Source organism: Chanodichthys erythropterus, chromosome 13, assembly GCF_024489055.1.
Source record: "Chanodichthys erythropterus isolate Z2021 chromosome 13, ASM2448905v1, whole genome shotgun sequence".
Taxonomy (NCBI): Eukaryota; Metazoa; Chordata; class Actinopteri; order Cypriniformes; family Xenocyprididae; genus Chanodichthys; species Chanodichthys erythropterus.
The window spans coordinates 38401291-38416555 of NC_090233.1; the positions used below are offsets into that span (position 1 = coordinate 38401291).

At 36.7% G+C, this 15265-nt stretch overlaps 1 protein-coding gene across 6 annotated transcripts in view; it reads right to left on the minus strand.

The window, feature by feature from the left end:
• lrch2 (leucine-rich repeats and calponin homology (CH) domain containing 2) overlaps positions 1–15265 on the minus strand; it is an 88617-nt gene that overhangs the window by 24314 nt on the left and 49038 nt on the right. For 4 of the 6 annotated variants that reach the window (XR_010896997.1, XR_010896998.1, XM_067408058.1 and 1 more), the window contains exons 11-15: positions 13443–13547; positions 10013–10081; positions 9005–9064; positions 2064–2112; positions 507–545 (exon numbers count right to left, since the gene is read on the minus strand). Coding sequence is in view for 4 of the 6 variants with exons in the window: in XM_067408058.1 (XP_067264159.1) it covers positions 507–545; positions 2064–2112; positions 9005–9064; positions 10013–10081; positions 13443–13547 (322 nt within the window). In the remaining 2 variants the exon portion in view is untranslated. The remainder of the gene's footprint in view (positions 1–506; positions 546–2063; positions 2113–9004; positions 9065–10012; positions 10082–13442; positions 13548–15265) is intronic. The other 2 variants (XM_067408057.1, XM_067408056.1) reach the window with 2 other exon arrangements.

Below are 15265 nucleotides of genomic sequence, written 5' to 3' on the forward strand. Positions count from 1 at the left end.
TTATGGTAGTTATGGCGTGAATGCAACATAAATTCATAGTTTTGGAAGATCATTAAAAGGTGGCTGCTGTTTGTTTGTGGTGCTCTGTGACTGACGTCTGTCTATACTCCAAACATCCAAAATGTTTAGCTTAGGTAGGACATTGTATTATTTTATTCGTACCAAATATAATGATTGGATGAACATTTTATGGTCCTATGCCTACCACAGACAATATATATTTATAAAAATACATTTAGACCGTTTAACATAGTAAGCACTATCAGGATATGACGAGATTTTCAACGAGTGTAACAAAAAATGTTTCTGTAGAGAATCACCTATTGCACCCTTAATGCATTCTTGCTGAATAAATGTATACATTTATTTAAAAATATCATCCCCAAACTTTTGAACAGTAGTGCAAATATGAGTAAAATTACTACAAGAAGCTTAGACTTTAGAACCTTTACTGTAAAGACAGAAATTAATGAGGAGGATGAGGAATGTGATGAAGGAAGAATGACCTCAGAGAAAGCCGCATCTTCATCAGTGAGATCAGTCTCCTTAAAAAATAAATACACACACAAAACAACAACAACAAAATAAAACCCAGAATGAGTAAGAATGGAATTCATTCAGACACAATAATGAAATGAGCAGGCCCAGAGTTTTTCTTTTTATGCACACTGGGTGGGTGGGAAGGGGCGATACAGATATTAATATCTGAAAGCTTAAAGATGCATTTAGTAGTTTGGTGCCAATTTAAAAAAAAGAAAAAAATTTGAAGAAATAAAGTGTTTTTGTGAATTATGTATACTCATGAGATGAAGACTGTATTCATAATAGTTTTCTATAAAAAATATTTTATGCATGTGAGGGTCACCCCGCTTAATGTATTTCGCTATACTGAAATGACGTATTCCACAGTTTCACTAAACGTCAGAGAGAATCCTCTCGCTCATTGGCTGGTGCCTCTATAGATAGTAATGTAGTGTTGTTTAGTGATGCAAAGAGCAAACATTAGACAACCGTACATACTTATTTTTGTTTTTAACTAGCAGAGACAATGACAGAATCAGTATCTGTACCACAGAATGTTCTGAAGTCAGAAGACACAAATGCCAACAAAAAGTGCATGAAAAAGTTGACAAGTGTGCATACACATGTTGGAAATATTAAAATTAACAAATTTTTGTTTAGACAGCTCTCTAAAACACCAATAGCAGTGTGATTTACATAAAACTTAGGATAACAATTCAGATTAGGTCCCAAACAGCAACATAATGTCGGCCCAGATCCGGCCCACATCTGACATCTGGTCCGTGTGTAACCCACATTTATCAGATGTGGGCCGGATCTGGGCCACATTATGTTGCTGTCTGGGGTACACATTTAAACTATTAACTAGTTGCTTTTTGGCATGCATATTACTAGCATATTGGCTCTTTATTAGTACTTATACGCACATATTCTTTTTTTTTTTTTTTTTTTTTTACGCACATATTCTGCATGACCATATCCTAGAACCCTTAACCCTACTCCATACCTAAACATAACCACTACAACAACTACATTACTTACTATCAATAAGCAGTAATTAAGAGTTTATCGAGGGAAAACTCAGTGAACATGTGTACCCTAATCTAAAGTGCAACTAAACTTATTTTGATACTTACAGTACAAGAAAAACAGCTATGCTAATGCTAGCTAAAGAACTACTGAAAGCATCTTTAGAAGTCAGTCATGCATGGGGGATGGAGATAAAGATCATGATAGAATGGGTGGAGACTTCATGTGGGTCTGGTGATGAGTTAACAGTCAACACACTGATAAAAAGAATCAATGTTTTACAATGACAGATAAAGTGCTTTCAGTGCTAAACAAGGGCGTGTACGAAGAAGCCAAAGGACTGACATTTGGCGTGGTAATCCTTAATAATTCATTGACTTTCCATTGTAAAGTAAGCCTACATTTCTTACAAGGTGAGGAAAAATGAGCATGCGGCTACATGCATTATTGCATACAATGCAGGCGTTCATGAATGTGTGTGTGTGCGCCTGTAAACGTGTGTATATTGGTACCTGTCCACTTAAGGCAGAGGCTGAGCTGCTTCCTTCATCTAATGATGCACTGTAAAGAAAAAACAGAGACATTGAATGACATGGACCCCCAAAACATACAAATGGGGTCGTAGGGGGTTACTGCACTAAGATACTAATGTGTGCACTTATGTGTACAGAAATGGGAATGTGTGTGCATTTTCAAGTGTGTGTGTGTGTGTGTGTGAGAAAGAGAGGCCTGATGTGTTGCCAGATCATTAATGTGTCTGATCTGTCTGGAGGACGAAGGTGATGCAAGGCTCTATGGTATTTCTTTCACTTTTCACTGCCAAATGCACATGTGTGAAGATCTAGACAGTTGGCAGGTCATAATTCCAGAAATCAAAATAATGTGTTTGCTGGCAGTGAGAGGCAAGTCTGGAGCTGTAACACTAAAGGTAGGATTGCTTTCTGCAGACAATGACAGGTCTTTTAAAAGAGATTATGTGCCTTGCATCAGAATCGGTCAAATTCAACAGATCTTTAAAAGAATCATTATCAAATACGACTTTACTAAAAAAATTTACACAAAGTTCATTATCAAACATCATATTTCCAATGTCATAAACAAGCAGGGAAAAACCCACTATAATTACATCTACACATGAAGTGCCAATGTAGTTTTCAGCATCATTACTCCAGCCTTCAGTGTCTTGATCTTAAATCATTTTAATATGCTAATTTGCTGCTCAAGAAACATTCTTCTTATTATTACCAATGCTGAAAACAGTAGTGCAGATTAATATTTTTATGGCCAGCATGATACATGTTTTACACGATTCTTTGATGAACAAAGTTCAAAAGAAAGTATTTATTTGAAATACAAATCTTTTGTAAATTATGAATGTATTTACAGTCACTTTTGATTGATGTAATGCATCCTTGCTGAATACAAATACTACTGACGCAAAATGTGTAAACACTAGTGTACAGCAGTATTTCCCAATCACTAGTGTGCCATGACAGGCTGTCAGGTGTGCCATGGAGAATTATCAAATTCAAAACAAAAACAAAACAAAACCAAAAACAAAACAGAAAAGAAAAGAAAGGAAAAAACAATACATGAAAATAAATGCTACAAATAAGAATATATCATAGCTGTCTGGCAGAAACCTCGTATCTCTATATTTCGTTGTTTTTGTTTTATTTTATTTTCAAAAATCTATGCTTTTGGTCATCCTTTATGCCTGTATGGGTTTTACAAATAATTAACTCAAAGTATTAGAAAGAGCTTGAGACTAAACCTTGTAATTCCATTGGCTCCTCAAACTGCCTGTAAAACATTGTTACACCACCAACCTCTATCGTGAATGAAGTGCCGCATGCAATTTGGAGATAAATTGCTGCTTGTTTGCAGCACAAAAGGTATATAAAGAACTGATATTCGAATAAGTACAACATTTTCGGAGAAGAGTGGAGAAGAGTCTTCGTCTAATATTTGCCATCTAGTAGTAGCCAATATTCTGTATTCAATATTCACTATTAAAATAGCCTGTACATAGTGCTTCATCTTTTATATCATGAGATTTTAGCCAAATGTATTCAACAAAAGGAAAAACTGAGAGCCCATATAGCTACAATAAACTTTACAACTTGTAAGTTGATGGGAACGTAATGCGATGCACTGACTTCCTCAGATGTGGCCATATAATGACGAACAAATTGCATATCTCAATCATTTGCTGGTGAAAAACCTCATAAGACCATCTGATCTTGATTATCATAAAATGTTAATATTATAATGACACGTGTAAGTGTCTGACCATATTAAAAGCCACAATACCAACTTTGTGCAGCAGGTAGATTCTTCAACCAGAGGAGGCATATTATTTCTAATCCTTTTGGATGTAGGCAGCTGTGTTTTCCCTTCTCCGGAATGTAAGCTGATGGCTGCCATCGGTGGGAGGCTGGTTGGATAAAAATTCCCCTTTTTTGTAGCAATTCTTCCAGTTAAAAAGATTGTTGTTGCCAAGATTTGTCGTTTGAGCACTGTATTGATTTGCTGAAGTAAAAATTAGGAGATAAAATATAAAAGCAATAGAGCAAAGCGCAGAGCTGTAAGCAAGAGCGTCCGAACAGTAGCGAAGCAGGAAGCAAAAGCTATATAGATATATAGCTATATCTATATGACCTTTTTGTGTTCCTACCAGACTTAAGCTCAAGTTTCACCTTAAAGCAGAACTAAGTAACTTTTTTTACCTTCATAAATAGTTTAAGTCCTTACGATGGTTAATTGACTTGTAGTGGTGTGTTTGAGGCATGCACTAACCCCCTCTGGCAAGTCTACGCCAGAATACAGCACTTGCAAGTTGAGCTGCGCCGACCCGACACAATCTCGCCTCATGTTTACGTTCACGCGAGACTGACAAAATGCTTCACGGTAATTCAAAAACAATGTATATATTATGACTTTATAAGACAATTTCTGCTCTGACTCTTCTTTTATAATGCCTGATGAGTTTGGAGAACACCTGACAAGAGATCAGAGACCATTTCTTCATGCAGAATCTCTCCAGATCCTTCAGATTCCCAGATCCATGTTGGTTCTTCTTCTCTTCAGTTCACTCCACTCATTTTCTTTAGGGTTCAGGTCAGGGGACTGGGATGGATGAAAGAATGCATGAAGGAATGATCTCTGATCTCTTGTCAGGTGTTCTCCAAACTCATCAGGCATTATAGAAGAAGAGTCAGAGCTGTTATCTTGGCACAAGGAGGTTGCAAAAGGTATTGAATAAAAGGGCATGATTAATTGTGAGCATTGTGTATTAGAGAGAAACATTTCTCTCATAATGAGATTTTCCCCCCATTTAAAATTATTACTCTCCAATGAAAGGTTGGATCTTTGTACATTTTTTTTAAATAAAAGATCAAAAGTATTAACAATGCAGATTTATTTTCACAGCCTTCTTTGGTCATATTTACCAAGGGTATGAATATATATATATATATATATATATATATATATATATATATATATATATATATATATATATATATATATATATATATATATATATATATATATATATATATATATATAAAAAACCTCATACTAATTTAAAGATAGTAAAAATACATGCATAACAATTGCTGAAATTACATTTATATTTATTTTACTTAATATTTAACATTTCATCTGATATAATTTTTGGCTTCATCTTAGTGATCAGTTCTGTCTTTCTGTCGGTTCTGTCTTTTCTGTTGTGTTTTGTGGCCTGTGTGTTATGTTTTGCCATGTGCTCTTTTGTTTGTCATGTCTTTGCCCCACCCCCTTGTTTCATTTGACTCACCTACTGTCTCTTATTAACCTCTTAATTTGTTGCACTATTTATTTCCCTTGTGTGTGCTGTTCTGTGCCAGATTGTTGTTTGTGTTTGAGCTTACAACATCCAGTTAGTGTTTTTGTTGGGTGTTCAGTCTTGTTTTTGTTTTTTCTTTTGGCTACAGGATTCTCTGCCTTTCATGCATTCCTTTTTTTTTGTCTACCCCTGCCTGGCTTAGTCTACCCGATTTGAACTGCCTGGAGTCCTGAGGTTATCTTCTCCTGACCTGGTTTTGTTAGCCTGGCCTTTTGGATCTCTTTTATTTTAACAAATAAAAAAAGTTGATGTTTGTGTCAGTGGAGCTACTATCAACTTAAGCTTACGATGCTTTTGGGAAACGCTACCCTGGACTGTCAAGCCAGCACACCTGCTTGTTTACTGGATTCTCCAGTGGTCAAAGTTTGTCTCTGTGTGGGCTGTGAGCAACCTGCCCTCCAATCTGTCCATTCACTGGTTCTTCCTGCCTTATTGGCTCAGACCCTTGCCTGCCCTGACATCAGTACCAGCCTGCCCCTTCTGGGTTTTTTGCCTGCTACTCAGCATCTGATTTTTCCTGGCTAAGGACTTTTTGTTCTGACCTTCTTGAGCCAGATTTTGCTGAGTTTTACCTTTCTCTCTCCTTGTCCTGGTCCTGACAGTTTTCTCATTTAAATGAACAGTTGTGTGTGGAGAAACAGTATGTTTCCGGCACATTAGTATGAGCAACTGATGCCCTGGTGCACTGGTTCAGTCATATTGTGATTCTTTAACCTCAGGATTAAGACTGCAATTCTGAATAAAACAAAATCTGTAACTGTAACAGTTATTCCAAGGATCAAATCTGAGAAGATGACAGAAGAAGACACTAGTGTTTCGATACACAATGCCATGGGTCTGGGAAAAAAAAAAAACTATTTCCAGGTATACCTGCCTCTACCTGTTCAACTGTCAAATCTAGCCTATAGCTTTCTCCACCCTGTTATCACCACTCTCTTAGTTCTGTTTTTTATTTTATTAAAAAAAAAGGGCGTTTCCACAATCAACAAAGAGATCTCAGAAATATAACTCCTGAGGTTTCTCCACCCTACAAACGCTTACCATTTCAAATCATTGTGCAAATGTAAAGGTTTGTTTTTATGAATACCGAATAGTCTAGTACCACTAGTTACACTTTACAATAGCATTATAAATCATTGGCAGATAGAATCAAAAACATGGTAGCACATAAGAACAACATTTGTTAACATTAGCATATGTTTCTTGAACAAACATTAAGTTTTTTTTTATTATTTCAGGTTACTGTTAATTTCTATATATACACATTTGTGACATTAATGCTATATCAATAAACACAAATTAACCATGAACAACAATATATTTATTAATTTATATTAATTTTAATAAATGCTGTAAAAAATGTTACATTAGTTCTTGAAACCCAATGTATTAACTAATGTAAACAAATTTATTGTTATTTTAAAGTGTTATCTATTTTACAATATGTTGCATGTTAATATTAACAATATTTTTTTTTACAGCATTTATAAAAGTAGTCATGTTTACCCTATTTACATTGTTAGCACACATTACTAGTCTTGTGATGAACAATTAATGCAATTCAATACACAGAAAACATTTGTTAGTCGTGGTACACTTTAATCAAAATCTGAAAGTTTGTTTCCGCTCTTCTTCTCTGATGACGTCAGTTTGACAGTTTGGGTTGAATATCCTTAACCACTCCCCTCAAACAATCAGTCTGCTATGGGCAAGGGATGAATGGAGAGGACGTGTGCTAAAATAAACCTCTGCCCTTTGTTCAATATTGCTTGATCGGTTTCAGCACGGAGCTTCGCGTTTAACAACACTAGCCACGTGTATTATAGCTCATATACAGAATAAAGTATCCGTGTTTAAAGTTTTTATTTCACACATTCTCCTGCACCAAACATAAACCAGCACAGTGTATGCACACATATTTCATCAAGTCTTCCTCAAACTAATTATATGTGCAAACTGGACACAGTGGCGTAGCCTATGTGAACTCGATAGACAAAAGACTGATATTGAGACTGCAGCGCTCGTAAACGTAAACAGTAGCCTATTATTAGCCCTATTAAATAGTCTTTCACATTTCTCTCGTGCTTGGGAGTTTGTTGTCATTTTCTCCATGCTCATATATTAATATTCATTATTCTGTATAATGAGTGTGTTCTATGTCTGTGCTTCATTGAACCTTTCACAAGATGTAATATAAGTCTAAGGTGTCCACTAAGGTGTCTGAAGTTTCAGCTTAAAATACCCCATAGATTTTTTTAAATTAATTTTTGTAACTGACTATTTTGGGGCATCATTAAATATGCGCAGATTCAGGCTGCTTCCCCTTTAAATTATTGCGCTTCCCGCCCCCGAGCTTGCGACTCTAATACATTGCATAAACAAAGTTTACACAGCTAATATAACCCTCAATATAACCTAGTCTGTTGATTCAGCTGTGCACAGATCCAGATGTTAATACTGCCTGCCCTTGTCTAATGCCTTGAACATGGGCTGGCATATGCAAATATTGGGGGCAAACATATTAATGATCCAGCCTGTTACGTAACAGTCGGTGTTATGTTGAGATTCGCCTGTTCTTCTGAGGTCTTTTAAACAAATCAAATTTACATAAGAAGGAGGAAACAATGGTGTTTGAGACTCACTGTATGTCATTTCCATGTACTGAACTCATGTTATTCAACTATGCCAAGGTAAATTCAATTTTTAATTCTAGGGCACTTTAAATAATTTCTTATTTCTTGGGCTTCACTTTTTGACTTTCTCTGTGTCTTGGGATTTTTCCATTGTGCACATCATGTACCTACTTAGACAAAACAAGAAGTAGTAGTCCTTGGACACACTGACACTCTCACACACAACCAGAAGTTGACGACACACACACACATACATTTAGGCACATACATTTCTTATTTGTTATTATTTTTCGTGAAATGCCATACATGGTAAGGTTTGATTCTAAAGTCGTATGATTGGATGCTCAAGCCATCCTGGAGATTGTTGTTTGACGTATGTCATAAATAAGTCACTTCTTCCTGAATAAATCTGAGAATGCTTTATACCACACTTTATCTGTGTCTGCTTGGTCATTCTCCCGAGGCCTTGCGCTGCTGCTGCCACACATCACAGGGGTTGAGGCGCCTGTTTCTTTACTGATGTCTGGGATTATAAATATTCTACCCTTTATTGAGATTTTGATCTAACACATATATTATCAGCTAATAAATAAATCAGCTATTACAGTTTTAGGTTTCCGGTGCCATCCCCTATTTAAGCTTTCTAAAAAAAGTCGGATATACTGCTTGATATTGCAAACTGGTATTTGTTATAATATTATTTTTATTTAATATAATCATAAACAAACTGGTCTGTAGCACAAATAAATGTATAATTTTAATAAATTTACTGTGCTTTGTTATTCTTCTAGTTATTTACCTAAAGCAAAGGAATCAGACAATGTGCATGTTCACAGGAAATAGCCTACTTGCGCATTGCAAAATAAGGTGAATAAATTAGACATTTCTAAGAAATGTGTGTGGAAGAGTTTGTGTGTGTGCATCAGAATACCTTCTGACAGTCTGAGCTGGGGATCTCTGTTTGGTGCTGCTCCCTGAGTGGCTGAGAAACCTGCAGAACAGAACAACCATTCAGTCTTTTATGACACATCAACTGATGCAGAAAAACATTTCAATGCTGGTTTGACTGTATCTGACACTGTATGAGAATGAATGTAGTCTTTGTCTGTGGGTGTTTAACGTATCTTTGTAAAAAAAAAAAAAAAAAAAAAAAAAAAAGCACAGGTGCTTGACAGCAAAACTGAAAACAATTCCTATCCATGAAAAGGGTAATTGTTATAGACCTGGGTCACATTATTTCATAATGCCATGACCTCTAAAATGTAAAAATTCAAAACAAACAAAAAAACTGGAATCTGACCTGAAACCACATTTCCAGGTGACAAAAACAGATTTGTTGGCAATACACCTTAGTTTAAACTGGCAGATTGAATTTCAAGTATTTTATTGTTATTTCAGACGTGACGCACTTGAAACGTTATACAACTTGAGTGTACAGTCAGTGCTAAAGATGGGATTTGAAAAAAGCAAATCAAATTTTTGTGTAGTGATTTTATAGGTTAGACATGCTTCTGAGCATTCTCAAATCATGATGTCTGCCCAGTGTTCCATAAAAACACATTGGCTTAGGATTCACAACAATCTTTCAAAATGTACTCAACTTTTTATGGGAAATGAACCAGCCAATTTAAAAGAAGAGTGTTGACATTTCTGCACATCAGCAATTTCAGACTGTGGGAAATGATTTAGATTTTTTTTACACATGGAACAAACCAACATCACCATTTGAACTTTGAAAATGGATATGCAATTGCAACACACTTGAAATTGCAACACTTGATTTTGTGACATCATTAAGCCTAGACATGCAATATATTTACTAACACACAACGCACATGGCTAGATGTACTGGACATGTGGCATACACTCTCATATCATATGACACATGTCCACCATTTGAAATAAACACACATATAAACAGAAACAGCTCTCCTTCTACCTGTGAGCTCTCCCCGCTGCTCTTCTACGGTGTATTAGACTCTCTGCCCTACAAATTAGGGACCGCCTCCTGAGAGTCAAATGTCATGTGTATACCGATCAGATCCCAGGATTAGGTGGAGATGGAAGGGATGGAAAAGGAGATGGAAGGAGAAAGAGGAGGAGGAATATGGTTCATTTGTTAGTAAACAGAGTGTCTGATCCAGTTACTTCAATACATCTGACAGCCATTCTATCCTTCAGATGCAGCAGACTGCATGGATGAGAGTATTGAAAAGGAACTGCCTAATCTTGCTTTCATCTGTGAATCTATCATAGACATCACTTACAATGAAAGAGAGCAAAGTCATCTGAGGTATCAGGATGAGGTTCAAAAGAAAGAAAATGTGAATACAGAGGAGAGAAATAGAGTATTTTAAGATCTACATTATATAGGGAGGTCAATTTACTGTGTTCATTTAGTTAGAATTAACCCAAATTATAAAAACAGACTTTAGTTGCAACTGTGCTCCAACAAGGGTGTCTTCCTGTAATTTTCAAGTAACCATGAACATCTTGATTAGCTGCTTCATGTGTATTTGATTCAGTGGTGTGAAGTATTTAAGTAAATACAGTTAGTTACTGTACTTATTTATTTTTTTGGATACTTTGTAGTTTTATGGAATATCAAATATATTACCAACTTTTACTCTCTACTACATTTTTGAATAAGTATATATACTCTTTACTTCTGTACATTCGTGATGAGTATTGCAATTGCTTGTTACATTCTGCATGGCACCTAACTTTATCTGCAGCATTATATTTCTGCTACAAAAGTAGTGATATTGCCATCTACAGGGCATTGAAGGTACTGTATCTTGTGCGTTTTGCGCTTACTCACCAAAACTTGTCAAAAAAGTCTACTTTACACAAACATGAGTGCATTAGCAGGTAGTTGCAGGTGTTTCGTATATGTGATGAGGACATGAGGCCAAAACTGGCACATCCAGTGCAAGTAGGATTTGACCATTTCATTATTTAATTGATCCGTTATATTGAAGAGCACTTTTTGAAGGATATTGGTTTACCTGTGCCTTTTTTGAGCACTTGAGCTTAACTGAGACAAACGTTTTGTAAATGTTTAAGAGGCCATTCTGTCATCCTTGATTTATTGCAATATTTTGGTTTTCAGTTTAATCTCCATTTTAGAATAAACATGTGATTGTTCTCCTCACAAATCAACTGTTTCTTGTTTTTCATTGGCATGTCTTTTAGGTGTTGAGCACTAGCACATCTTTTCAGCAAAATACTTACGTGCTGTTAAAATCAGATACTCTAAGACTTTTACTCAATTGGAATCGATAAATTGTAACTTGTAATGGAGTCATTTTCAATGTAAAGGTATCTGTACTTTTACTCAAGTATGGTTTTCAGGTACTCTTTACACGTCTGGTTTGATTGGGGTTGGAGCTGAATTCTGCAAGACGGTAGCTCTCCAGGAGCGAGGTTGGAGACCCCAGGCATAACTTAACTGCCTGCACTAGATTGTGGGAATTTACTAAAGCCTGTGTTAATCTGCTCTTAATGCATAAAATTCAATGCAAACTAATTTATTTTGTGACAAAGAATACTCCTTTAAGTGATTGGAGAGCCTTCAATTCTACAGACAACCCTGACAAAACTAGAATAACTAGTTCAAGGGTGCAAAACTCTGTTCCTGGACTGCCAGAGCCCTGCGGAGTTTATCTTCAACCCTAATTAGATGCACCTGATCCAGCTAATCAAGTCCTTCAGGCTTATTTGAAAACTACAGATATGTGTGTTAAAGCATGGTTGAAGCTGGCACTAAAAGCTGTAGGGCTGTAGTCCTCCAGGATCTGAGTTTGACACCCTGACCTAGAGGATTTGTTGGCTTTTAGGTTAGAGTTGCATCCAGCTGTAATAAGCACTGAATATTTCTTAAGTCTGATAACAAAAGCAGAATATACAAAAGACTGCAAACTTAAGGTTATTGCAAAACCTTTATTACAACATTATGCCACAAACTTGGGTAAATTAAGGAACTATATTAATCTTTGAAGCAGAAGCAGAATATTTAAAACTGTTACCTTATACCAGGGATCTCCAACCCTGCTCCTGGAGAGCTGCAACACACCTGTCTGTAGTTATCAAGCAACCCTGAACACCTTGATTAGCTGGTTAAGGTAGCTGAAATCTGCAGGATGGTAAGCTCTCCAGGTGCAAGGCTGGAGACCTTTGCCAAAGCCACTGGAAGGCAAGCCTGCAACATTTAGCCAAAAAAGCGTAACGGCTAATGACAATACTCTGCCTCTGGCCGTATGCAGGGAAGGAGACCAGAGGCCGTTTTTGAATGGATGTCAATGGATGAGAGGCTTCACTATGCTGATTAAACAGTTTTTGTGGGGAAATAGCTAATCATTTAATTAATTGACAGCCTGTTTGATAATCTTCAGCATGTTTTACACTAAACAATACTTGGACTAAAACTAAAAGGATACATTTCTTTATTTCTTTTTTTAACTACTGTGTTTTGAAGAAATCTTTTGAGGTACAGACAGTTAGCGGGACCTTTTTTAGTTTTATCTCTAGTGATAGACTTACTTTATTAAAATGATACCTTAGAGGTATTACCATGTCAATATTTAATAAAGTATATGTAATATTCCAATATTTAATGCTAATGGCGCCAAATACACACAGTCTGGGCAAAGCCCCAAATATCCAATAACCCTAGAACAGCCTCTTTATATAAACAAATTTTATAATGTGCAGTCAGTGCAAGTGTTTGTTTTGATTTTTTAATCGATTGACATCCCTAATATTACATACTTGTTTCCACCAAGCAGTGCAGTAAAGTACAGTACGATTCAAAACGGCTTGCATTTTCACTGGTAACAGTCCCCTTACTTGACAGGCGTGGTGTATGCCGGAAAGTAACAATTGACATCATTCTCACGCAAAGAATAAAGCGACAAAGTAATCAACAATGGAGGACATTGAGCAGGTATTTTTCTTGCTTCTTAGCATGTGGCTGTTTGTCACAAGAAGAAGACAAGCTTTTATTGTTTTTCAACTGTATATGTAAAAAATGGCGCCTCTTGTGTCATCATTCCCCTTGTAGCATGTGCAAGTGATGTATCTCTGTCAACTGATCAACGTTCTGCAGAGTCTAGCTCCACCCTTTAGGTACCAGACTACTGTGCTAGGTACCCCAACAGAAGAGTCCCAAAAGTGGTACGGTACGGTTCGGTATTTTGGTACCATTCACAACTTCTGACAAACAAAACAGAAATAATTGCATACCATACTGTACAGTACTGCTCAGTGGAAACTAGCCATAGGACAGTAAGTCTGGGGGAGATACTGTATACGTGTTTGAGGGGCTCTGAAGTTTGAATGACCATGTGTGATTTGGAATGAAAGATCACCTGTTCTGTTGTTCTTGTTGTAGCAGCTGTACTGCAATCTTCCTCAGATCCAGCACTTCCTTTAAGTCATCCTCCTCCTCTTCAGCTAACTGCTCTTTCTCTGAGCTGAAGTAGATGAGAGAGAGAGAGGCAAAAAAAGAAAGACACAAAAGGAGGTTACTGCTACTGAATTCTTAATCCAGTTAAAAAACAAATCCTTACACTGAGTTAATTTTAAAATTAAGATGCTATTACAAGATTTCAGTCCCTGTGAAGTTAAAAGAATTCATAAAAGAATAGATTTTTTAGAAATATATCAGGCTCAGTCACCTAATCCATCATAGTCACCAACAACGGAGTCTCCCCGGGGGTGTGTGCTCAGCCCCTTTCTCTACACCCTGTATACGAACGATTGCACTAGTTCATCATCCATTACTACATATTTCAAATACTCAGATGATACTGCCATTCTGGCCTTACTTACAGATAATAACTCCATTACTGCTTACCACCAGTCTGTCACTCACTTTACTAAGTGGTGCTCCGAAAATAGTCTGGAGCTGAATGTGGACAAGACCAAGGAGTTAATTTACACTAACTCATATATCCCGGATGTGGTTCCTTTCCTCATCATACATGATAAATCAGTGGAACGTGTTATATATCTGTTATATATCTTGGACTCACATTAAATAATAAACTCACTTTTGAATAACATGTCACAGATGTATATAAACATTCCCAACAAAGACTCCATATTCTCCGCAAGCTCCCTTTCTGTCACCCTACATCTTTTACTATTGTTGTACACTAGCATTATCCAACCCATCCTCCTCTACTGTTCCCCTTGTTATTTTAATATGTTCTCCATCACCAATAGAAACAAGCTTATTAAGGTCACTTGTATAGCATCCAAAAATATCAGTTTACCCATTACGGATCTTTCTCTTCTTAACAGCAAAGCTGTCACACGCATGGCTCGGACAGTCAGCAGAGATTCGGACCACCCTCTCCACATTTACTTTTCTCTGCTGCCCTCAGGCCGCAGATACAGAACTTTACGGTGGAGGAGAGCACGTTTTAGTAAAAGCTTTGTCCCTTCTGCCATTGCTGCCTTAAACAATCTGCAACTTGTATGATTCTCGCATGCGTTGTCTTTTTGTCTATTGTTGTTATTGTCAGAGTCTGTAAAAAGCAAATTTCCCTTGGGGGACAATAAAGGTCTATCTATCTATATGGCATAACCAAAAAGACAAGGAATGTGGCTATGAATTAATGCAGTAATGTGTTTAATTCATTTATAGTGGACCATAAATATTGTGTTTTTGGCTAGAAGTCCTGCATATGTTAGCATGATACAAGGAGTAATGGTATAGGACCTTAATGAAACCTTTGAGCAGATGTTAGGGATGTCACGGTGAGGAAATGTTCACACCGATATATAAGCTTGAGATAACACCAGTACTACCAATAACATAATGGCTAATGTTGATCCAGGAACATGTTGTACGTAGTGAAATGACGTTCAAAATCTATATGCGGGGTAGTGAAATCGTTTTTGAATGCATGCTTGCTTTTGAATCCGTGATCACGTATGTATGGGAGTGGCTGTACTGTCTGCACACTTTACAAGATAAGATATTTGTCGATGACGCTCAGCATCTGTTGCGCACCAAATCCTCTGCCATTGACACTTGGAGATGACTGATGACTGACAAGATAGTCAACTACATTTTTTTTTTATTTCTACAAATAAAGGAAAAATGGCAGTAGGGGCGGTGCCACAGTGGCCAAGTACAGTAATTGGTGTACAGCTGAACACAGTGTAACTCCGGTAACACCGA